The following is a 26,042-nucleotide window of genomic DNA, read 5'->3' as shown; positions in this document are numbered from 1 at the left end:
AGCAAGAAGCCTCAGACACTGAGTACAAACAATTATCATCAACAAAGCATTTTTAGCATTGTTGAAATATCTCAAGGTGTCAGCACTATGAAATTAAACGCATTATATTTTATTTATTTTGCTTCTCCAAATTCCTACGTGATACAAGTAGATTGAAATTATATTTGTGTCAGCTTCAAGTGGTCTATCATAAATAAAAAAAATCTGAGAAAGCAACACTTTTGAAACAATTTGTTGACCAGCGCTTTTAGTTACCATCAAATCCTAACTTCTCGGTGGATGAACCTTTGCAAATTTTCTTTTTCCCTTTTGTCAGCAGGGGCCGAGCACTTGTGTGAAATACTCTTTGTATTACTTGTCATTCCACAATATTTAATGGTTCTCTGCTTCTCCACCACAGTACAAGAAACGGCAATCCTCCCGGATTCACACCAACATCTTTGGCAAGTCTGTGGTTAACTTTTTGGACTCTGTAAGTATTCTGCTAACTTTGTTCAGATAATGAGAAGTGATGTCAGGTTTGGTCCTTCTGTTGCTTGTGGTTGGAATCACGGCACTGAGGCAGGATGTTGGTGGCAGGGCTTTTGTTTTGCACTCGTCTTGGGAAATCCACAGTCATGCATTTCTTTAGAGGAGGACCAGGGATTTCAGGCAACGCCAGGCTGTCTCTTGCCCATTTGGGAGGCAGCAGGTGGCACAGTGGAATAGCGATTAGTGCGTTTGCTTTATGACAGCAACAGTCGGTGGTTGGGTTTTGATTACCGCTGTGTCTGTGAGGAGTTTCTATGTTTTTGAGGCTATGTGAGTTTCCTCCGACATTGATTCGATGCAAATAATGCATTTCACTGGATGTTCCAATGTATATGTGACAGCCAAAGCTAATATTTAATCTTTACTTGCTCCCTTCTGCTGTCTGGGGTACTTAGTAGGAAGCACAAGAGATTTAGGCATCAATAAAGTGGAGCCTGCTTTTCCGCCATCAATTTTACCCTCTGTCATCTGTGCCTGCTCCACCTTTCACCCCTTTTCCTCCATCCCCTCTTCAGTCACCTCTCCCCCCTCTCCTCTCTGACCCTTCACCTCAACTCAACCCCCCCCAACTCTCCTCCCTCCCCCTTGACTCCCCCCAACTCTCTCTAACCCCCCCATCCCAGAACCATGCGTTGTAAAGTAGGCTTTTTGAAAGCAATTGCATCGTGTGTGAATCAGTTTAGAGCTGCTGTAAGTGAAGTTATCCACTGTGGTTTAGGAGCCTGACGGCTGTAGGATAATCCCTTTAAATTTCCCATTGAACATAGGTATAGAAAGTAAGGGTGGGAGATGGGTAGGGAGAATAGAAAATAGAAGCTTTAGGTTTCTCCCCCTACCACAGTCATGCACTGAGCACAATGCGGCTTTCATTAATGGTTTGGAACCCAAGACATCCTGATGGGAGACGGGCTTCATTTAATGGGGGGGTCTGGTTCCTTCAATCTCTCCTTCCCCTTTCGGAGTTCTAAGAGAAAAGCATTGAGCTTGTGGCTGGGGGAGATCAATCAAGTGGACCTCTCTGTCCTGGATTGCTGTAGTGGACTGAAGTTGCCCCGTCACAGGCTTCACATCCTGACATTCCCGGAGTTGGGCTGCATTTAATGGGAGTCCACAACCAAACTGTCATTGCAGGAACGCCAGAGGATTGTGTGGGCTTCTGTATCTCTTCCACAACCAGCTGATCTTTCCTCATGCTTAAGCGTTGCTTGTGGGTCTAACCCTGTGATGAACATCATACTTGGATTGAGATTGAAATCTCAGTTGGATCAGTGCAGTTAAGAAATGGCTTGAGAGCAATGTTCACTTTCTCAGGATGTCCAGCACCATTTACAGCCAATGTAAAAAGATCACATTGGATGCAAGATGGATGGAATTTTCTATGAAGAGCATGCCTTTGTAGTTGTAATGTTGAATCAGATTTGCAGGTCTGGCAAGTGGGACAGAAAACACCTACTGCAAATAAGTATATTAATCATTCATTTACAAACAATAAAAAATCAACCAAACATTCATGTTCCCCAAATAACAGAAACTATGAAGCTGAATATTCAACAAACATACTTAGCTAAAAGCATGCACAGAGCATACCCTCCCAATGGTCATGTTCACTGCTTGCCTTAAACAAAGGAAGAGAGAGAAACAACCTCCCACACACGCTCCCAGAATAGCACCTCCCCCCACCTCTATGGGACAGTAGTGAACAAAAAGTGATTTCAAGGTGTTGCCCTGATCAGGCGTCTGCATATCACTTCACAGAACCTGTAAGGCAGTTTGTGAGAACTTCTTGTAGGCACATTGGGTACAGAAGTATTGGCTGTAAAGTGATATGTGACATCTTTTATTCTGCATGTTTCCTGATAGGGTACCTGGAATGGGTAGATACAGTGCCACCCTTAGTCATCCATCAGCCAGAGGAACAAAAATTTTTATTTTGTTGTGAAAGAAGGAGGAGAAATGAATGGCTTGTCTAATAGCGTCTCCTCCCCCATGTATGTCTCCTGCTTTACCCTTGTGTTTCCACTGATTGGATTGGATAACTCTCCATTTACCCAGTGTTCCACTCCTGTACCGCTCCTGTCCTCCTGTCTTGCAGATCTTCAAGGAGCAGCTGAACACCAGGGTGGTGCTGGTCGCCATGGAGACATGGTCAGACAAGGACCGGATTGAGGTGGGCCAGGACCAGGCGAAGACCCTGCGCAGCTTCTCCAAGTACAGGCAACAGTTTGTGAAGGAGCATGCCGACTCGGTCCAGCTGCTCTCGTGAGTGCTTCCTTCTCTTCCATCGTGCCTTACATAGAACAGTACAGCACAGTGCAAGCACTTTGGCTCATGACGTTGTGCTCACAACGTTTTAACCTACTCCGAGATCAACTTAACCCTTCCCTCCTCCACAGCCCTCCATTTTCCTATCATTCCTGTCTAAGAGTTTCTTAAATCTCTCCAACATATGCCCCCTTTTGGCTGACTGGAGGCAAAGATTGGAAATAAAAGGGGCCTTTTCTGCTTGGCTGCTGGTGACTAGTGGAGTTCTGCACGTGTCAGTGTTGCTTCTTTTCACATTGTATGTTAATGATTTGGATGATAAAATTGATGGTTTTTGTGACCATGTTTGTGGACAATACGAAGGTAGGTGGAGGGGCAGGTAGTGTTGAGGAAACGGTGTCTACAGAAGAACTTAAATAGGTTAAGGGAATGGGCAAATTAGTGACAGGCGGAAGATAGCATAGGAGGTGCACTGTCATGCATCTTGCTAGGAGGAATGAAGACATAGAGTATTTTCTAAACGGAGAAAATTGGGAAATCCGAGATGCAAAGGAACTTGGGAGTCCTCGTGCATGATTACCTAAAGGTTAACTTGCAGGTTGAGTCAGTGGTGAGGAAGGCAAATACAATGTTAGCATTCATTTTGAGAGGACTAAAATATAAAAGCAAGGATGTGATGCTGAGACTTTATAAGGCTTTAGTCAGACTGCACTTGGTGTATTGTGAGCAGTTTCTGGCCCCTCATTTAAGAAAAGGTTTGCTGACATTGGAGAGGGTCCCGAGGAGGTTCACGAGAATTATTCTGAAAGGGTTAACATTTGTAGAGCTTTTGATGAATCTGGGCCTGTACTTTTTGAGGAGAATGAGGGAGGAATCTCATTGAAACCTATTAAAGGACATGATATAGTGGATGTGGAGAGGATGTTTCCTGGTGTGGGGGAGTCTAGGACCAGAGAGCACAGCCTCAGAATAGAAGGATATCCCTTTGGAACAGAGATGAAAAGGAATTTCTTTAGCCAGAGAATGGTGTATCTGTGAAATCCATTGCCACAGATGGCTGTGGAGGCCAAGTCATTGGATATATTTAAAGCAGAGGTTGATAGGTTGTTAATTAGGCAGGGCATCAAAAGTTACAAGGAGGAAACAGGAGAATGGGGTTGAGAGGGATAATATATTAGCCATGATGGAATGGCAGAGCAGACTCGATAGGCTGAATGGCCTAGTTCTAATCCTGCTCCTGTGTCCTATGATTTAATGGTATCTGCTTCTACCACCGCCCCTGGAGGATGTTCCACACACCAACCTCTGACATCATCCCTATACTTCCCTCCAATCACCTTAAAATTATGAATGCTTGTATTAGCTTGTTCTGCCCTGGGGATAAAAGGCTCTGGCTATTGTCTTGATGATACCTCATCATTTTGTACACCTCCAGTCATCCTTCTCTTCAAAGAGAAAAGCCCCAGCTCGCTCAACATATCCTCTTAAGACGTGCTCTCTAATCCAGGCAGCAGCCTGATAAATCTTCTCTGTATTCTCTCTAACAATTCTACATCATTCCTATAATGAGGCGACCAGGACTGAACACAATTTAAAGTGTGATCTAACCAGGGCTTTGTAGAGTTTTGCAACATGACCTTGCAGCTTTTGAACTCACTTCCCCGCTGAATGACGTCCAACACACAATAACCACCTTATCAACCTGCGTAGCCTTCTTCACACTAAATCACTCTATGGCACTTGGCTGAGCTTGTGGCCAGTGGAGCTCAACAGCAGTGTATATGAAGAGGCAGCGTGAGAGGTCCCCAAACCATTGTTTGAAGGTGCAGGCTCTGGGCGAGGGCATGGGAGATGAAATGCTCCAGAGTTCAAAGGCTTCAGTTGCAGTACAGATATCAAACAGAAGTGCAGTTATCTCAGAGCGCTGTGAGATGGGGAGCTGCCAGAGGATAGGTCAAGGAAGGACGTGGTAGCAGATTTGAAATACTCAGTGTTCCAGCTACAAGCTCCAGAGATCCAGGTCCAATCCTGACCTCGGGCTCTGCCTACGTGGTGTTTCCCTGTGTGACCGAGTGGGTTTCCTCCAGACTCTCTGGTCTCGTCCCACATCCGAAAGATGTGCAGATTGGTAGGTTAATTAGCTGCTGCAAATTATTCCATGTGGTGGGGGGGGGGGGAGGGAGTGGTGGGAGTTGAGGGGGAAGGTAGGTGGGTGGTGATAAGTGTGAGGTAAGGGACTGATGGGATTGCTCTGAGTTAGCATAGACTGATAGGCCAAATGGCCTCAGTCTGTAAGAATGAGGTTTTGTGGAGCAGAATGGTGTAGGAGTGTTCTACCCAGTAGGTTCACCTATGGAAACCTTTGTTTTTCCTCTCCCCCTGCAACCTCACTGCTCTGAAAACCATCCACTCTTGATCTGCCCCACCCTGCTAAAAGGCACTTGACCACTTTCCCATCTCAATCAGTTCACCCTTCCCAATGAACCTGTCCTAACCCATGAACCAACTACCTCTCTCCTTGTGTTACCATTACACTGAACCCCGAGGTCATCTCTCCCTCTCTGTATGAGCAGCTCTCCTGCTTTTGGTGTGAAGGGTGGTGGGGAGAGTCAGCAGTGTGTCTAGTGGCGCTGGAGTGAACGTGAACACACCTCTCGCTCAAAGGCAGCTGGTTCCCATCAGTACCAAGAAGTGGGTAGTCACTTTACTGCGAAGGAGGTTCTTTCTGCTTCTTGGTGCTGCGTGGTGGGTCAGCCGATGCCCCAGAGGACAATCCATTCACAAGGAGCATGTCAAGTTGGTGCCTGGGGTGTCTCTCCCCCTCCCCCTCCCCATCTCCACGAGTTAGTTTATTATTTGAATTTTAACTTTGTTTACTGCCGCAGTGGGGCATCACTGAAGTGTTAGTTGAAGTCCTTAGAACTTGAACTCTGCACCTCCACTGTATCCATTCCCACACAATGTCAGGCACCCTGCTCTAGTGAGGCTCGACTGACTGGATATCTCTGTGACTGGGAGCAGTTCTCCCAGCTTGGGACCCTGCAACACCCAGCTAACAAAGACCGTAACCTAGAGACGGGGTGCAGGCCTTTGAGCAGTGAGTGACCACACAGAATGCCTGGGGTGAACAGTGTAGATATGTTAAGTGGAAAGTAGGTAAATTTGCAAAGGAGGTGTTGTTGATGAGGTGGGGTCAGGAAGAGGGTTTGAATGTCACTCCGCGGCTGTGCATGGATTGGCTGTCTTGGGCTGTACTGTGTAGACCTACCTATTTCTGTGGAGCGCCTGTTTTCTACTCTCCCATCCACCCACTATCTGCATTTAACATTTACCGTTGTTTCCGGCTTGCTGGATTTGTTTTCGCAGAGGCACCACGTTTAGGAGCAGCATGAGCAGCATGGCGTTCTTCGGCGGGGTTTGCTCACTGACTCGAGGAGTAGGAGTGAATGAGGTAAGACCCTCCAGAATTTTCCTTTCCTGTTGTCCATGAATTGGAACCAATGGCTTTCTGTATAATATTAACCAACTCATTTAATATTAGCACTGCTCATTTTGTATCTGTTAATGACCCAGCATCCTAGGCTCTACCTCCATTTTCAATCCATTATTCTCCCACCTCACCTCTCACATCTTTCTCTCAACCTCTTCCATCGAAGATCACCCACTGATGCATTAAAGTTGTGGAGTCACGGGGAGGTACAGGAAGAAAACAGCCCTCCTCATCTCACCAAATCCGTGTCAACCATCACTAAGACTAATCTTAAATCAATGCTATTTTTCCAATGCCTGACTCTTGTTCTTAAGTTTGGACATCCACACTTTTGTCCCCTTTATTTGCATTTAATACTGAATGTGCATGCATTATGGCCATTTGGGTAATGGAACTATGTATGCTTCATAGGTTTCTCAACTCATTGCCCAAAAATCTGAAACACAGAATAAAATTCCCCCTCATGGAATACATGCAAAATCATCGATAAATCAAGGCAATATTTTTGACATGCTTTTTTTGCCACATATCGCTTCACATTATGGAAACTGAACGTAGCCCATTTTCTTGGGACACAGCCTTCTCAAAAAGTTTGTGTTTATTTCAATGCAGATTTATTTCAAATAAGCATTTTAATGAAACGAAGATCCTCAACTTATGTCACCCAGACAAGTACGTTTTTGTACTGGAAACACTCAAGAGGTCAAACAGCTTCCAGGAAGGGCAGACAAGGTGAAAGCCTTGTTTCGCTGTGCTCAGAATCTGTCTGACTTGCTGAGTGTTTCCATCCCTTGATGCTTTTTATTTCAGATATTTTGCATTTGTATCTTTGAGGTCCTGGTGAAAACTGTTCGTATTTGACCTACTTTATTTATGGATAGTGCGAGCCAGTGAAAGGCTGTTTTCACTGACGTCGCTTACAGTCTGATGTCTGCATAACTAATTAGAACTGTCTATGTTTTAATCTCTCCAATCCAGTTTGGACCAATGTGGTTGACCACTGTTGTACTCGGGCAGAGTCTTGCACAAAATTTGGGTATACAGTGGGAGTCCGAGTCCAAGAGAAAAAGTAAGTGCCGTTAATGTTGTTTGTGCAATTGTTCCTGAAGTGAAGCTGATTAGCAAGTTCTCAGTAAGGGTAGGATGGATTATGATTCCTGGGGGAATGGTCATTTTGGGTGTGGCAGTGCATCCACAGGGCCTGTTCCTGCCTTATGTTCGTTCTCCCGCTACTTACCTCTCATTTGCAACAATTCACCCCCACCCACCCTGAATTCCTCACTCATCTACACATCTGGGGCGATCCACAGGGGTCAGTTACCCCACTGCAGCTGCACATTATTGGGGTATGGGGTGAGGGCTTCCGGCCTATAGCAACAGTAAGTCTCTTACTCATCAGAGCCACATCAAAATACCGCACTGGACTAATGGCTGTGTAAATCTGTGACAGGAGAACCCCTGAGAGGCTGTGATCAGATTCTGGGGCAGGAGTGTATTCTCCTGGCCTGGGATTGAGAGAGGATTTTGGGGATGTGTTTATCCCAGGACTCTCCATTAGTGTCAACCTACCATTTGTTGGATCACTGGCCACCTATTGGGGCCCCAGTGAGAGGGGAGGAGGCCCGGAGCCTGCCAACTGACTGCATCGTGTGTTTTTTTCTTTTTCAGAGGAATGCGAGTGTCCAGGCTCCTGGGCGGGATGCATCATGGAAGACACTGGGTAGGGTCCTGTTGAACTGTAGTGATCATGCACTGTCAGAACAGAAATATTTAAAGCCCAGACTGGTTGGGGAGAGGGGTGTTTGGTTGATGAGGACAGATGGGCCAGAGTGAGAACATCCTCTCCCTGCACAGACACACAGACCCACACACAGACAGAGCCACGGTTCCTGTGCATGGTCTGTCCATCAGTCCGTCTAGAGATGATGTGAGTGGGGCAGAGAGGACTGGGGAGCAGAGATGCGAGAAAAGATGGGTGTCAGGAGAGAGGGAGGTGGCATAGAGTTTTAAAGGGACAGGGGTTGCAGAGGCATTGGGGGATGGTTAGTGGTCTTGAGGCAGGGATGAGGGGGGCGGTAAGTGGGCCGAAGGGAATGCTTGGCAGTGGGTGTACTGTGTGCGTTGGTGGAGGTGGCATCAGGGATGGGGTTATCTGCCTCACGGAACTAACAGCTGGACTCCCCTCTCTAGTAAAAAGCAGGAGAGAAGGCACACATTCCCTCAGTGGTTGGGGCACTGAATACAAGAGTTAGGACACAGATGTACAAGAGGTTTCTGAGACTGCACCCAGAGTATTGTGTGCATTTCTGGTCACCATTCTAAATGAACACCCTGATTAAATTGGAGAGGATACAGAAAATCTTCATGTTGCCAGGGCTGGAGGACTTGAGTTACAAGAAAGACGTCTTTTCACTGGAATGATGGAGAGTGAGGAGTAACCTTGTAGAAGTTTATAAAATCATGAGGGACCCAGCTAAGATGGAAGCTCAAGGGCATGGGTTTAGGAGGGAGGCAGAAGATTTAAGTGGATCTGAGGGGCAACTCTTTCATGCAAGAGGGTGGTGGGCTGGTGGAATGAATTGGCAGAGAAAGTTGTAGAGGTGGGTACAGTTGACAGACAGACTGGAAAGGTTTAGAGGGATTGTGGGCACATGGGGCTAGCTCGGGTAGGCATGGGCAAGTCTCTCATGTTTCCATGCTGTGTAACTCTGGGATGGGGAGCAGTGATGGATGGAAAGTGGCAAATGGAGCAAAAGGAAAGTGTATGTGTGTGTTCTTCTTTGTTCAAAGGGACAGTCTTCGCTCTTTGAGTGTGCCACCAATGACCCTTTGAGAGGAAGAAGAGTTTTGGTGGTTTAGAACATTTGGTTTGAAAAGCTTTGTAGATTTCAAACCAAGTCCAGACCCCTTCAGAGGCGCAGTGAGGCTGAGAGGCTTCTGTTGTTTCTACTGCAAACAGGAGCACCCTCAGCCTGGGGGAGTCTCTGAACCTCAACTCAAGGGGCTTCAGTCTAGCCAATCCATGGGAGGCTACTCTGGGGGAGGGGGGGGGGCGGCAGTGAGAGTGCCAATGTTTTGAGAATGTCCCACAGCAATTCCTTATACCACTAATGTATTTAATTCAGACACTAGTTAGTGAAATTCCACAGTGTCTGCTCTGGATAAAGAATTGCATACACCGGCAGGCAGAACTCTTGGGTTAGTTTCTATGGATGGAAAGCCATCACTCTGCCCAAGCCCCAAGATGAAATAGTACAGTGAGAGGCCTTTCAGCCCCACTGACAAACGTCAGTGTTTGTGTTTTCTATCCTAACTGTGCCAGCATGTCATTCGATTCCTTCCTCCCTCAGCTCCTTATTTGATTGTCCCCATAAATCCTTAACCTTTGCAGACAGTCGATGGTGATCCCAACTCCCACTGTTCTTTGGGGAAACATCCATGATTGAGCTGTAGTGGCAGCTCCCAGCACCATCGCCAACCCCCATCATATTCTCTCCTTCAGCCCTGCTCCTGCCACACCTCTCCCTCAGTTCTGTTTGCACCCACCCTCGCCACCCCCTACCCTGCCACACTCTCTCTCACTCAGCCCTGACCCTACCAATTGTCTCTAGGATCAGGGAGCCTTTCCGATGCCTGAGGTTCGTATTGACCTCAGTACCATTGTTGGGAGGTTGGTGGGATGGGAGTTAGTAGGTGGGTGTAGGTGCTTATCAGGATTGGGAGGGGTGAGGGACCTTTCCGATGCCTGAGGTTCGTATTGACCTCAGTACCATTGTTGGGAGGTTGGTGGGGCGGGAGTTAGTGGTGGGTGTAGGTGCTTATCAGGATTGGGAGGGGTGAGGGACCTTTCCGATGCCTGAGGTTTGTGTTGACCTCAGTACCATTGTTGGGAGGTTGGTGGGATGGGAGTTAGTAGTGGGTGTAGGTGCTTATCAGGATTGGGAGGGGTTAGGGACCTTCCTTTTTCCAGCAATTGTACAAATGCAACTGCATCAGATTGGGTCGGGAAGGGGTGTGGGTTGGGCTCCAATTTGTGTCAGCCATGGAGGGGCTGCAGTTTACATTTGAACCCAAACTGGCACAGAAATACCAGGCTCAACCCTGGAGTTATCTGTGTAGTCAGATGATTTTGGATCAGGAGAAGGCCCTTTAGCCCCTCGAGACTACACCCCTATCTGATCAGATCATGGCTGTCTGATAGTAACTTCACCTTTGCCTGTGGTAACTTTTCACCCCGTTGCTAGGCACACATTTGACTTTGTTGATCGTCTTGCCTTGATTGGGCAGAGTTGGGCACTGGGTCTGGTTTGTTTTGAGTTCTCATCCCTTCTTGCTGTTCACCACCTGCAGGTTTTACCATGTCCGTAAGTTCTCCAGGTGCAGCATAATGGAATACAAAGAGTTTCTACAGAGAGGTGGGGGAGCTTGTCTCTTCAACAGACCAACAAAGGTAGGATTCGCTGACTCCAAGGGTCGAGATTAATCCATCAGTCAGTCTTTCTCTCAAACTTCAACATCGGTAGAGATGTACAACCTGACCTGATGGACATTTCCAGTATCTCATGTTTCCTACTACTGCTGTTTGTCATATCTTCCAGACCCTTTACCTCTCAACCTGCCCTCATTCATCAGTTCACTATACGTCACTAGAAGCAACTGTGTTACCTTCATGACTTTGGTCTCCACCCGATCACAAACATCCCTTTTGATTCACTCCGCCTTTCCCCCACCCCACTGCCCAGGAACACAGTTACATAAGTTGAATGCAAACTCCACACAGGTAACAATCAAGGTCAGGTTTGAACTGGGGTTCTGGACCTATGATGCCTCAAGTGAAGACTAATTTAGAATCAACATACCTACCCAATGATTTGGTTGTTTGAGCCTAATCACTATTGAAAGTAATCTGTGTAAAGTGCTAAATCTACCCTAAGAGTTAAGAAGTGTATACCATATTACAGACAGTCACTTCATTTTTATTAGCCCCTGTTGACCACCAAAAGATTATTTATTTACAGGACAGGAGATGAGAATATGCCTCTCAAATGAAACTTACTCTCTTAAGGTCATCTCTTTCTTAAATAAAACAAAATGTGCTGGAAACATTCAACAGTTGGGTAATATCAGTGAAGAGAGAAACAAAGTCAATATTTCTGATTGAAGACCCTTCATGAGAACTGGGGAAGTTTTAAGTTGCAGGGAGGGTGATGCAGTCAATGGAAATATCTCCCAATCGGGTGAGTCCGGGGTGATCCCAATATTTGCAGAACTGTTTGTTAGGTTAACGAGGGCAACTAGAAAGTGAGAAGAAACAAACAATGGTGCACACTAAAGCTATGAAATGCAAGTTAGGGCTATTCCTGAAAGAGAGAGTAATGGGAAATGCCCAGCAGGTCAGGCAGTGAATGTGGAAAGAGAAAACCAGAGTTGATGTTAAGATAAACCAGCAACAGCACTGATGGAAGTGAGGTTATTGGAAGTTGTTGAATCGAGTATTGTGTCCCACATGCATCATCTTACTTCAGTGGTTGGTAAGTTGATGGAGAAGATCCTGAGAGGCAGGATTTAAGAACATTTGGAGAGGTGTAATATGATTAGGAATAGTTAGCATGGCTTTTTCAAAGGCAAGTTGTGCCTTACGAGCCTGATTGAATTTTTTGAGGATGTGACTAAACACATTGATGAAGGTAGAGCAGTAGATGTAGTGTGTATGGATTTTAGCAAAGCGTTTGATAAGGTACCTCATGCAAGGCTTATTGAGAAGTAAGGAGGCATGGGATCCAAGGGGACCTTGCATTGTGGATTCAGAATTGGCTTGCCCACAGAAGGCAAAGAGTGGTTGTCCTCTGCATGGAGGTCGGTGACCAGTGGTGTGCCTCGGGGATCTGTTCTGGGACCCCTTCTCTTCATGATTTTTATGAATGACATGGATGAAGAAGTGGAGGGATGGGTTAGTAAATTTGCTGATGACACAAAGGTTAGAGGTGTTGTGGACAGTGTGGAGGGCTGTCAGGAATTACAGTGGGACATTGATAGGATTCAGAACTGGGCTGAGAAGTGGCAAATGGAGTTCAATCCAGATAAGTGTGAAGTGGTTAATTTTGGTAGGTCAAATATGATGGCAGAATATAGTTATTAATAGTCAGATGCTTGGCAATGTGGAGGATCAGAGGGATCTTGGGGTCCGAGTCCATAGGACACTCAAAGTTGCTGTTTGTTACATGCACATGCAGGTCAACTCTTAGAGTGATTATGCAGAAAGTTTGAAGTTAATAACTCTTAACTCCTTCTAACTTGGGCCACAAACTTATTAATCACCCCTCATAGAAAGGGTGCAGAGGAGATTTACACCCTGTCTGGATTGGGGAGCATGCCTTATGGAAATAGGTTGAGTGAACTTCACCTTTTCTCCTTGGAGCGACAGAAGATGAGAGGTGACCTAATAGAGGTGTATAAGATGATGAGAAGCATTGATCGTGTGGATAGTCAGAGGCATTTTCCCGGAGCTGAAATGGCAAACATGAGAGGGCACAGTTTTAAGGTGCCTGAAAGTAGGTACAGAGGACATGTCAGGTGTAAGTTTTTTATGCAGAGTGTGGTGAGTGTGTGGAATGGGCTGCTGGCAATGGTGGTTGAGGTGGATACAATAGGGTCTTTTAAGAGACTCCTGGATAGGTACATGGAGCTTAGTAAAATAGAGGGCTATGGGTAACCCTAGATAATTTCTAAAGTAAGTACATGTTCGGCACAGCATTGTGGGCCGAAGGGCCTGTATTGTGCTGTTGGTTTTCTATGTTTCTATGAGATACTTTTCTTTAAGCTTACATTAGACTTCAGTGGGAGGTCACAGACAGGTGAGAGCAGGAGTGGGACAGGGTTCTAAAAGCAGTCAGCAACTGGAGGCTCAGAAATATCCCAGCAAGTTTAAAAATCTTTCCTTCGGTGATGTCATGAATAGAGAGTGGGTAATGACTTGTGCTTCAGAGAAATTTTCATTATGATAAATAGACATGGCTCAATTTCAGTAAAACTTTATTTTGTTTTTAATATTTCTAAGTTCGTGTGTATTAAAGATCCAATGATCAGAAGGTCCAGGAACCTGATTTTAAGGAACAAACAAACTATATTTCCTGTTAGTTGGGACACATTGGGACCAGTACATTTTGGCCCAGTTAGCCAAAGTTTCATGGAAATAGTTAAAAACCATATTTAGAAAAAGACAAACTGATGTTTAACTGGGTTATAAATTATTTATTTAAATGACATACAGAACAAGTTAGTGCACTGCCAATACTACTACAGAACTGTAAAACTGTGTAATAGTTCCTAATAGTTATCGATGGAGGAATTCATCCAATGTACACTGTTGTATTCTCTTGATTAACTGTAAATGAACAAAATCAGTGCAAACACCTAATGCAAATAATGGACTGACTTGCTGTAATGCTTTTGATGATTGCATCCTGCAAGTATTCATTTTTATTGCAGCATTCAAGATGATTGTTCATATCTTCAAATTCTTCATAGTTACTAACTTGCTGAAGGAGTGCAATCATTTCATTTTTACTCCTCAGTGTTTCTGGCATCTCCAAGACTGAATGCTTGAAACTGCAATGAGGAAATCAGTTCTGAATTGCCTTAATGTTTATTTCTTGCCAATTATCAGTGACAAAAATCACTGCTTTTTGAATACAGACACATGCAAGTGATGCTATTTTAAAAACTCCAAGCACCTTGTAGTGTCTAATGGCCACACAACTGCATGCAAATGACACTAGTTCAGCACAGTCTCCTGTCCCAAATAGGTGGCATAGTGTCTCAACTAAATGAAGGGAATCAGTATTTTACTGAGGGAAAAAAATAGGTAACCCATAAAAGTACAACTTGCACTGATTCATTTTCTCTTGGTAAGTCATTGGCCAAGTGTATCTGATTTAAATGCTATTTTTCACTCTTCTGAATAAAAGAATCTTATGGACATTCTTCTGCTGAAGTTACAATTGCTGCTTGGAGTCAGGCTGTTGGATATAGTGCAGCAGTTTATCTGAAAGAACCTGTAACGTAACTCTTACGCAGGGTTGCTCGGAAAAGGATGCACAATGACCAGCAATACAGATATTTTAATTTTCTACTGTAATCCGTTGGCGTAAATCTCACCATCACAACTTTGTATTTCACAGTGTTCAAATGTCCTTTTGAATTTGTATCTTGCAACATTTAGCAGTGAAAAATGATGTCAAATACTAGTGCACGTGAAGCACAAGGCTTTGGAAGGTCTTGTGTGGACAATGAAAGAAATTAGGACTAAAACTCTGTCAGGTATTGGAGAAGGTGTTACAGTCAGCTCAGGTGGGGGAGGCACACCTGCCCAAGAATCCAGTATCTGTTCTTGATTATAAGCAGAGTGATGCTTTCAAGAATCACCAACTGCAGCAGTGTACTCTCTCCCACACAAACAGTCCAAGTGAGTGATGTACATTGAAATATATTGGAGGCACAGTGGTTCATCTAGTACTTCATTGCTCCAGCAACTCGGGTTCGATCCTGACTGTCTCCATGGAGCTTGCATGTTCTGCCAGAGAAGGCATGGATTACTTCTAGGTGGTCTGGTTTCCTCCCACATCCCCAAATCAAGCAGGTTTCTAGGTAGTTGGTTTGTAAATTGCCCCTCCTGTCCTAGAATTTGGGAGGAAGTTGATGGGAAGGTGGGGAGAACAAAGTGGGATTAGTGTAAATAGGTGGATGATGGTACCAAAGGGCTTGATTGTGTACTGCATGTCTTCATGGCTCTATGAGTCTTATCAAATGTGCGAGTAAACAGCATTTCTTGTGTTGTCTTCCTTTTCTTCCTTTTCCTGAACTGTGAAAAAACAGGATGTGGTTATATATTCTTAAATCTTTCACACTAATCTGTGGTGTAGTAAATTCATTATCTTACTTCTCTTGCAACCAAACTTTACTTTTAAATGAATTACTGATAAAATGAAAACAAAACGCACCAAAACAATTGTTATCCTTACAGAAATCAATGATTCTAAGCCTCGTTTTCCTGTCTCTTTATTCTTGTTTCCTTGATATATCTTGGAGTACTGTGGTTGTGTCCTGGAGTTTCTGGTAATCTGTGGAAATGGGCAGGGTCTTGGTGATTTTAGAGCCATGAGTGCTCGATCTCCATCTGGGTGCGTGCCCGCTCCCTGAAGCAAGCTGGCAGCAGGGGTTCCCAGATGTGGTCCAAACTATTGTCAGGTGACCTGCCCCATTTCAACCCAGCCTGTAAAATAGTTACAGTTGTGGGCTTAGAATTTCGTGTATACAATAAGTCATTGGATTACTAAGGAAAACAAATCAATCAGCATTGGGGACTTAGCATGTGGACTACAGAGTCATAGAAAGATACAGCACAAAAATAAATGATTCAGCCTATTGAGACCCAGCTAGTTATTATCCTAAACACAAGAGATTCTCCAGATGCTGGAAATCCAAAGCAGCACTCTCAAAATGTTGGAGGAACTCAGCAGGTCAGACAGCATCAATGGAAAGAAATAAGCAATTGACATTTCAGGCGGAGACCCTTCTTCAGGACTGGAAAGGAAAGGGAAAGGCGCCAGAATAAAAAGGTGGCGGGAGAGAAGGAGGATAGCTAGAAGGTGATGGGTGAAGCCAGGTGGGTAGGAAAGGTAAAGGGCTGGAGAGGAAGGATAGGAGATGAGAATGGACTATAGGAGAAGGGGACCCAGGGGGAGGTGATGAGCAGGTAAGAAGATGTAAGAGGCCAGAGTGGGGAATAGAAGAAGAGGGGAAGGGGAGTTATCTTTTTTTACTGGATGAAGATATTGATATTCATGCCATTAGTTTGGAGGCTACCCAGATGGAATATAAGGTGCTACCCCTCCACCCTGAGGGTGGCCTCATTGTGGCACGAGAGGAGGCCATGGACCAACATGTTGGAATGAGAATTGGAATTAAAATGTTTGGCCAGCGGGAAGTTCCACTTTTTGTGGTCTAAGGTGCTTAACAAAGCAGTCCCCAATTTACGACAGGTCTCACCAGTGTAGAGGAGGCTGCATCGGGAGTACTGGACACAGTACATGACCCCAGCAGACTTGTAGATGAAGTGTTTCCTCACCTGGAAGGACTGTTTGGGGCCCAGAATGATGCCAAATACTAGTGCACGTGAAGCACAAGGCTTTGGAAGGTCTTGTGTGGACAATGAAAGAAATTAGGACTAAAACTCTGTCAGGTATTGGAGAAGGTGTTACAGTCAGCTCAGGTGGGGGAGGTGCACCTGCCCAAGAATCCAGTATCTGTTCTTGATTATAAGCAGAGTGATAACCGTGTAACTTCTCTCCTGCTGTTGTTGCAGCTCTATGAAACCACAGAGTGTGGCAATGGATACGTGGAGTCCGGGGAAGAATGTGACTGCGGACTGCGAATGGTAGGTACAGAGTGTGCATCTCCTTCCTTGCTTCTGATTGTTGAGGTCTGCTTTATGTTTCAGCTGCCCTGACCCCCCCCCCCCCAGATGGAGGGCGTGAAGATGGCAAGGCTGATGGTAGAATTGGCGATGTTGGGCAATGTGACCACCAGGTTATTCCTGGCTGGTAGTCTGGTCAATGACAACTGTACCTCACAGAACCCGTGGTTCCCTGCTACTGGAGGATGGCATCATAAGTAAATGACTCCCTTAGCTTTAGCAGATGCCCATTTGCTGCTTGTTCTCCCACAGCATCAACGCCCCTGCCCCCCACCGCATCCAATGATTTCTTAACATTTAAGCACTTGACTCCTGCAAACCAAATGAGAAAAAATCTTGTCCCCCTTCCAAAATGCTGAAGTAATTGTGATCCACGTTACTGGTTTGACGGGGAGCTGTTCCAGTCCACGGATGGGTGGCCAAGTGGGAGAACCTGTGTTTGAATGTGTTTCTTAGTGTTTCTTTTTATCTGAGCTTTTTCCTGTACAGGGTGGGCGGGCAAGACTTGTCCAGTACACTGGGCTGCTGAAAGCCACACAGTGTGTGTTCAGATAGCACACTAGAGGACTTTATTGTTAGGTAGAACAAAGGAAACATATGTGCAGGAAAAGTAATATTTTGGGAATGCAGAGGAAATCTCCTTGGAGTGGTTCAAATACATGAAGAGGAAGTGAGATAAACAGGTGAGGGAAAAGGTAATAGGACAATAGGAAGAGTTACTTGTGAATCATGGACTCTGGCATGCTATGTTGTTGCTGCATAATGTCCACCTTCAGTATCAGAGCCGGGTGTGACTCTCCCTTGTCTCTGTTCCCTCCCCCAGGAGTGCTTCGGGACCTGTTGTAAGAAGTGCTCACTTGCCAATGGTGCCCACTGCAGTGATGGACCCTGCTGCAATCACACTTGCCAGGTAGTGGATTAGCCGGTGCCGTGTAACCTCATGAAGCTGCGTGGGCCTCCTGGGGGGAGCTCCACGGGGCAAGTCTGATGACCCCCCTCCCCGGTTGTGGTAACGTGTATTTGTGTACGTGCGCGTGTGCTCCAAGTCATCAGCTACCCGTTTACACTGATCAATGTACCTCTGAACCGGCGCTTTTGCGATCCTCTGAAGGATTCGGCATATTTAACTCTCAAACATGCAGATACAGCGCCTTTACGTGGATGAAGGTGCATCTCCTTGGCTGGAAGCGAGAGAGGAGGAGTGGACTCCGAGCCAGGCCAAAACACAAAGGAATGAAATCTCCTCTCCCCAGGGGTCCCAACACACTAGATCCTTCCTATACTACGGTAAGGAATGCCTATCATTCCATGCCCAGACCGCACTTCAGAAAATCTGATCACTTGTCTGTCCTCCAACCTGTATACAGGCAGAGGCTACAGAGCAAGGCTGCAGAGATCAGGACAATAAAGAGGTGGGTGCAGGAGGTAGAGGAGCAGCTGCATGATTGCTTCAAACTAGTGGATTGGGCCATGTTCAGTGTCTCATTAGAGGATGTAAATGAATACACCATGGTTGTCGTGGACTTTATAACAAGAGTCATGGACAAGTGTGTCCCCACAAAATCATTCAGAGTCTTCCCCAACCAGAAGCCCTGGATCAACTATGAGATTTTCATTCTGCTGAAGGTCAGATCGGAGTCATTCAGATCTGGTGACAAGTAAGATACAAGAAGTCCAGATATGATCTCCAGAAAGCCATCTTACAGGCAGGTTTGAATGCTGTCACCTATTACAAAGTGACATAGGTGACAACAGGGCTTCACTTCCAGATGATCTCAACACTTTCGGTGCTTGCTTTGACTGTCAAATCGTGGAAAAACCACCACTAACTCCCACAGCCCTTAATGAACCTGTGATTTCAGTCTCTGAGGCCAACGTGAGAGCGTCCTTTAGGAGAGTGAGCCCACAGAAAGCACCTAGCCCTGGTGGGGTACCTGGTCGAGTACTGAAGACCTGTGCTGATCAACTGGCTGGAGTGTTCATCGATATCTTTAACCTCTTGCTTCAGCAGTCTGAGTTACCCACCTGCTTCAAACAGGCTTCAATTATACTGGTGCCTCAGAAGAATGTGATAACCTCCATTAATGACTATTGTCCAGTAACACTTACATCCACTATGATGTTTTGAGAGACTGGTAATGAAACATATCACTCCTTTCTGAGAAGTGACTTGGATCTGCTCCAATTCGCCTACCAGCACAAATTGCACACAGCAGGTGCCATTTCATTGACTCTTCATTCGACCCAGGAACATCTGGACAGCAAAGATGCATATATCAAGATGCTCTTTATCAACATTCAATTCAGATTTCCCCTGCTATCTGAAGGTAGAGCGTTCCTATGAAATGGTTCGTAAGCTGGAATGTCGTAAAGTGAAGAAGCAATTACCATTTATTTATATGGGAAAAATCTGAGCGTTCGCAGACCCAAAAAGTAACCTACCAAATCATGCCAAATAACACATAAAACCTAAAATAACAGGAACATATAGTAAAAGCAGGAATGATACGATAAATACACAGCCTATATAAAGTAGAAATAATGTATGTACAGTGTAGTTTCACTTACTGGACTTGAGGACAGCAAGCACACTGATGATGGTGTGTTCGGCTGAGTTGTCGGAGGTTGGGGTGGTGGGAGACTGGGGTGTCATCTCATCGTCGTCTGTTTCCATTAGGGCAGGCAGGTCACCTTCTTCTATGTCTGCCTGCCTCGATGTCGAAGGTCGAGGTTCGTCATCTGCTGTGGCTGATGTGGAAGGCTTGAAAAACGACAGTATGTGTGACTACTTAGCCTCACTCATTTTTCTATCATACAGTTCTTTGTAAGCACTCAAACCATCCTGCAAATATGACCTAAGCCTACATACCCTTTCAAAATTAAAGTCATACTTTCCTGCAATCATTGCAGTGTTGTCAATTGCAGCAAAAATCTCACGCAATTGCTTCATGTTCAGTTCCTGGATGACATCACTTTTGTGTCGTTCGCTACGGTGTTCAGTTTCGATTGTTATCCTTTCCTCTTGCAATTGCATCAGCTCTTCATCTGTCAGTTTTTGGTCTTAGGATGCCAAAACCTCTTCAACATCATTTTCGTCAACTTCCACAAACCCTTAGCCAAACTCACTATGTCCTTACTTCATTCACCATGATCAAAACGCTTAATTATAGCTAGTTTTACACTAAATGTAACACCCTTACAAGCTCTTTCAGGCTTTTCTGATATCTTAGAACTCATCATGCTAACGGATGCACAAAATAATTCGACATAAAGCACAGATGCTCACAGGCACGTGTTTAAGCAATGCCGGCTAGAATGCAGCTCCGGGGGAGGAACTTGGCTTCTTGGGGTGCGCACTGCCTTTTTTCTTAACAGTGAAAACACCTTCTGTTAGTGAAAACAGATAACTAATGTAGGTCTTTCATAACAGCAAGGTGTCGTAAAGCGAACATTCGAAAAACGAGGGACACCTGTTCTGTCCTCCCTCAGAACTAATTAATAAGCTTCAAGACCTTGGCCTCAATACCTCATTGTGCAATTGGATCCTCAATTTCCTCACTTGCAGACCCCAGTCAGTTTGGATTGGCAGCAATATCTCCTCCACAATTTTCATCAGTACAGGTGCATCACAAGGCTGTGTGCTTAATCCCCTGCTCTACTCACTTTACACTTATGGCTGTGAGATTGAGCACAGCTCCAATGCCGTTCTTAAGTTTGCTGACAACACCACAGTTGTTGGCCAAATCAAAGGTGGTAACAAATTAGCATATAGGAGGGAGATTGAAAATCTGATCGAATGATGCCATAACAACAACATCTCATTCAATGTCAACAAGACTAGCAAGTGGATTATTGACTTTAAGAGGAAGAAATTGAAGGCCCATGAGCCACTCCTCATTGGAAGTTCAGAGGTGGGGAGAGTCAGCAACTTTAAATTCTAAGGTGTTATAATTTAAAAGATCTGTCCAGCACTTAAGTGCAGTTATGAGAAAAAGCACAGCAACACCTCCGCTTCCTTAGAAGTTCGCAAAATTTCAGCATGGTATCTAAAACTTTGACAAACTTTTATAGACATGTAGTGAAGAATATATTGATTGGTTGCATCACGGCCTGTTATGGAAACACCAATGCCTTTGAACAGAAAATCCTACAAAAAACGTAGCGGGTGTGGCCTAGTCCATCACGGGTAAAGCCACCTCCACATAGAGCACTGTTGCTGGAAAGCAGCATCCATCGTTGAGGGCCCCCGTCATCCTGGCCGTGGTCTCTTCTGGCTGGACTCACTTTCAAGATCTGTTCATTTCATACTCTTGATATTCATTGCTTACTTTTGTTTAGTATTTGTTTGTTGACTTTTGCTCACTGGTTATTTGTCTGTCCTGTTGGGTGCGGTCTTTCATTGATTCTATTGTGTTTCTTAGATTTACTGTGTATGCCCGCAATAAATTGAATCTCGGCATATATGTAATTTGATAATAAACTTACTTTGAACTTAGAACTGATTTCATTGTATTTTCTCCACATTGCCAAAACTTCCCTCAGATTCCAAGAATCGTCTACATAACTGGGGGAAATTTACGGCTGCCAGTTAACCCACCACCCTGTATGCCTTTGTGATGTGGGAGGAAACCAGAGACCCAGCAGGTCTCAAGTAGAACACATAGGGTTTCTGCCACTCTGAGGTGATGGCTCAAGCAGCTGACCTGTGTGCTACACATTCTCTGTGGCATCCATTTGCTTTGGAGCTGTCACCAATCACCATCCTTGAGAATATTCTCTCATTTGTAGGTTGAGTCCTTGGGAAGGAAGGAAAACTTGAGAGGACTAGAATATAAAAGCAAGGATGTAATTCTGAGCCTTACTAAGGCGTTGGTCAGACTGCATCTGGAGCATTGTGAGCAATTTTGGATCTGTAATCTTAGGAAGGATGTGCTGGCATTGAAGAGGGTCCAGAAGAGTTTTTCAAGAATGATTCCAAGAATGAAAAGGTTAATGTCTGAGCAGCTTTTGATGGCTCTGGGCCTGTACTTGCTGGAGTTTAGAAGAATGAGGGAAATCTCATTGAAATGCTTAGAGTGGACATGGAGAAGGTGTTTCCAATAGTGGGGGAGACTAGGTCCCTTTAGCACAGACTCAGAATAGAAGGAGATCCCTTTAGAACAGAGATGAGGAGGAATTTCTTTGGTGAGAGGGTGATGGATCTGTGGAATTCATAGCCACAGACAGCTGAGTAGGCCAAGTCATTGAGTATGTTTAAAGCGAAGGTTGATTAACAAGGATGTCAAAGTTCAAAGGGAGAAATCAGGAGAATGGGGTTGAGAAGAATAATAAATCAGTCTTGGTTGATGGGGTGAATAATTTTGCTACTGTACTCTATGGTCACGGTAGAGTTCTGGTGCTGGGCCAGAGTTGATCCGAGGAAGTTTTTGACCCTTATCACTGCAGTTTCATGGGACAGCCCCATTCTGGAATTCAGGACATTGTAGTGTCAAGTGTTCCTATGTTGCAACAGTGATCTCCATCCAGTTGCTGGCTTGTGTCGCTCTGAAGCTCATGACGATGCCCCATTGATGTAAACCTTTAAACAGAAGAGGTATATGTGACTTGTGACACACAGGATCACAGAATTAAAAAACAGCCGTTGAACATAAATGACTTATTTTTTTAAGAGCATTTTTAACATAGCTGGTGCTCCGAAAACACTTCAGATGCCAAGTTGCACTTTGGTGCCGCTTGTAGAGCTGAGAGACCTTGGTTCACTTCTGACCTTTGGTGTGGTCTGAACAGTTCCATTTCTCGCTGTGACTGTGTGGGTTTCCTCCCACGTCTTGAAGCCGGGCAGTGTATTGACTGTTTATATTGCCCCCAGTGTGTAGGTGAACCAGTGGGAGAATCTGGGGAGAGATGGGCAAGTTGATTAGTGAGAGAGTAGTTTTGTCCTGTGAGCTGGTGTCGTCTTCATGGGCTGAAAGGAAATCTGAACTGTCTGCCTGGTCTACATAAGTGGAGAAAGGGTCATGCGACCAAAGGCCATGTCAAACAGGAAGACTTGAGGGAGAACCTTGAAGATGGAGGCAAAGGTTTGGGGAGGGATATCTAGGTGTGTCTGAAAGCATGGCTGCCACTGTAGTCAGTAGTTAAAAGAAGGCACACTATTAATCTGGGTGTGTGAATTGTTAACTACTATGAATGTTTATTCCTGGGGGTAAAACTTCAGGTCTGGTCAGTTAATAAATCCTGAAAGCTTATACTACCAGGCTCGAGGACAGCTTCCCTCCTGCTGTTACAAGACCACTGAATAGTTCTCTAGTATGACTTTTGACCTCAAAATCTACCAGTTCTCATTATGAGTAGGGTTTCAGCTCAGATCGTCAACTGTTCATCTCCATACATGCTGCTTGGCCTGCTGAGTTCCTTCAGCATTTTGTATGCTGCACTAGATTTTCAGCATCTGCAGAATCTCCCGTGTTTTCCACTATGATCTTGCAACTTAACGTCTTCCTGAACTGCACTTTCTCAGTCACTGTAGCACTTTATTCTGCACTCTGCGATTGCATTTCCCTGGTAATAACTCAGTGTATTGATGTGATGCACAGATGACATGCAAATCAAGTTGTTCAGTGTACCTCAGTACACGTGTCAATAATAACCTAATTTAATCTGATATTGTAAAATTCCCACACCATTTAGCACATTCAGCACCAGAAGTGGATTCATTACAAGTGCTGAGAGACGGTCATTAAGGTCTTCCTTTTATGCAAAACATCCTAAAGCACTGCCTTTTGAAGTACAGCCGTAATATTTCAGTGTGCAGAATATGAGATTGATTGTGCTGAGTAATCCCCTACAAACCTCAGTGTGAGTGGACTGTTTTTATTGAGCGTGCTTCGGTGCTGTCCAAGGCCAGTAAGTAACTTGATGTTCTGTGCTCTGGTCCTCAGTTCCTGAAGCGAGGTTACGACTGCCGAGATCCTGTGAATGATTGTGATATACCAGAGTACTGCACTGGAGACTCAGGCCAGGTATGTGTTGTCCATTTGAGTGAAGAGCAGGGACCTGGAGGTGTGTGGTAGGACAGGGGCTTTTGCACAATTTATCTTTTACAGAAACTGTTTTTTTTGTTTTGCACCGTATTGATGCCACAAAACAACATGTCATGATATAAATCAGTAATAATAAAGCTGATTCTGTTTGTGTAGCATATTCCATGATGTTCCGCACCTTTCTCCCCAGCCCACAGTGAGGAACTTTTCCACTTGGCAGACATATTTTACAACCAGATGGTGGAGATTTAAATTAAGGGGGTAGAGGCTTAGGATGATTTGAGGAAGAATTTCCCAAGTCTTTCAATGCACTTGTGACAAATGCAGGTCTTTGAATTATTTTCACTCATAAGTCGAGAATTCAGGACCTGGATTTACAAAGATGTATATGCCCATCCCAGTTCCGAAGTGTTGTTTGACGAGCACTTGGATCACTGTAGTGTAGAAAGCTATGTGGGCTGACTGCTGGAAAATAGGATTACATTTCACAGACCTCTGATTTGCTGCATGGACACAGTGGGCCAGAGGGCCAGTTTCCCAGCTGTACGACTCAATGACACTGTCTCCCCAAACCTGGAAGGCTTGCGTTTGTATTTATTTCCTTTGCTCTCTTTTCCCCTGTCTGTCCTACCAATGCCCATTCACCTCAAGAACTTCAATTGGAGATTTGACTATTGAGGGAAATACATGTACACAACCAGCCCTCCTGATATCACTCTGCCTCCAGGCCAGCTAAGAAGAAGGGCCAGTGTTTGCTCCTTTATCTTGCCATGTAAAGAAAGGTTTCTCCAAAGTTGAACCCTGTCTATTAATCATTATTTCAGCAGAAAAAAAATCAGCGGAACTAACCCCCCTTGATTCACAAATGTGATCCTGTTGCCAGCAGATTTAAAGTTTCCTCCCACTGCCACAACCTTGGATTTGCACAATTCCAAAATCATGACTTGGCAGAACTGGAGGCGATGTGCCACCTCATCCCTGTGGAGATTTTTTTGACCAGATGCATAGTGTGCCGCAAAAGAGGCCCTGAGAGGGTGGATGTCAAGATGTTTCCATAGTGAAAGAGTCTCAAGCAAGTAAGAGGCCTGTCATTTAAAACCAAAATTTCTCCACACAGAGGTGCCCCTCCCCCAAGAAAGCTTAAAAGTATCTACAGCAGAGGTAGGTAAATAGTTAAAAGATTAGGTTTTTGAGGACTGTGGGTGTCTGAAACAGAGGAGGTGAAGCAGATCAAAGTTCAAAGTAAATTTATTATCAAAGCACACACATGTCACCGCATGCAGTCCTGAGATTCACTTTCTTGTGGGCATTCACAGTAAATAGAAGAAACACAATAGAATCAATGAAAGACCGCACCCAATAGGATGGACAAACTGTGCAAAAGACAAGAAATTGTGCAAGTACAAAAAGAAAGGAAAAAAACAGTAGTAATAAATAAATAAACAATGATAATCGAGAGCATGAGATGAAGAGTCCTTGAACGTGAGTCCATAGATTGTGGAAACATTTCAGTGATGGGATGAGTGAAGTTATCCCCCCAATTCAAGACCCTGATGGTTCCTGAGCCTGGTGGTGTGGGTCCTGAGACTTCTGTACCACCTTCCTGTTGGCAACAGCATAAAAAGAACGTGGCCTAGGTGGTGAGGGTCCTCTTGATGCTGCTTTCCTGTGACAGTCGTCCATGTTGATGTGCTCAATGTTGGAGAGGGAGGGCTCTCTCCATATTGGACTGGGACAGTCTTGAGGGGCTACTCCTGCCCCGGTTTCAGTGTGTTCTGTCCTGCAGTGAGGCAGAATGAATAATGGTCCTTTCTTCCTTGCTCATGGTTACATTTTAATTAAGGTGATTTGTCTGTTTATTCCAGTGCCCTCCTAACCTTCACAAGCAGGACGGGTATGCTTGTGACATGAACCAGGTGAGTGGGTCTCATTCTTCATACATTCCTGTGTTTCTGCCTGTCACAGTTCAGTCCTCAGTAACCCAAGGGTGTCTTTTGTCCTGCAGGGCCGCTGCTTCAATGGGGAGTGTAAAACCAGAGACAATCAATGCAAGATGATTTGGGGCTCAAGTAAGGAGACTGCTGTACTCGGGATCTTGTGTACGATCACCTCCGACATGAATTAGCCATTTTGCCAATTTAAAAATGACGCAGAGTCTCAGTGGGCAGACGGTGCTCGTAGAGAGGAGCAGGGAATGGCAGTGACCTTGCAGCAGAGCAGAGAAAGTGGGGAGGGAGTGAGA

General features: G+C 44.9%; 1 protein-coding gene across 9 annotated transcripts in view; it reads left to right on the top strand.

Moving 5' to 3' along the window:
• Positions 1–26,042, top strand: part of LOC132392829 (disintegrin and metalloproteinase domain-containing protein 23-like) — a 153,330-nt gene that overhangs the window by 72,760 nt on the left and 54,528 nt on the right. For all 9 annotated transcript variants that reach the window (XM_059967280.1, XM_059967277.1, XM_059967276.1 and 6 more), the window contains exons 10-20: positions 401–472; positions 2,624–2,790; positions 6,160–6,244; positions 7,262–7,352; positions 7,952–8,003; positions 10,634–10,733; positions 16,647–16,718; positions 17,581–17,667; positions 23,699–23,779; positions 25,666–25,716; positions 25,806–25,869. In XM_059967280.1, coding sequence (XP_059823263.1) covers positions 401–472; positions 2,624–2,790; positions 6,160–6,244; positions 7,262–7,352; positions 7,952–8,003; positions 10,634–10,733; positions 16,647–16,718; positions 17,581–17,667; positions 23,699–23,779; positions 25,666–25,716; positions 25,806–25,869 — 922 coding nt within the window. The remainder of the gene's footprint in view (positions 1–400; positions 473–2,623; positions 2,791–6,159; positions 6,245–7,261; positions 7,353–7,951; positions 8,004–10,633; positions 10,734–16,646; positions 16,719–17,580; positions 17,668–23,698; positions 23,780–25,665; positions 25,717–25,805; positions 25,870–26,042) is intronic.

Source organism: Hypanus sabinus, chromosome 4 (assembly GCF_030144855.1).
Source record: "Hypanus sabinus isolate sHypSab1 chromosome 4, sHypSab1.hap1, whole genome shotgun sequence".
Classification (NCBI taxonomy): domain Eukaryota; kingdom Metazoa; phylum Chordata; class Chondrichthyes; order Myliobatiformes; family Dasyatidae; genus Hypanus; species Hypanus sabinus.
This window is presented reverse-complemented; position numbering and strand designations above follow the sequence as displayed.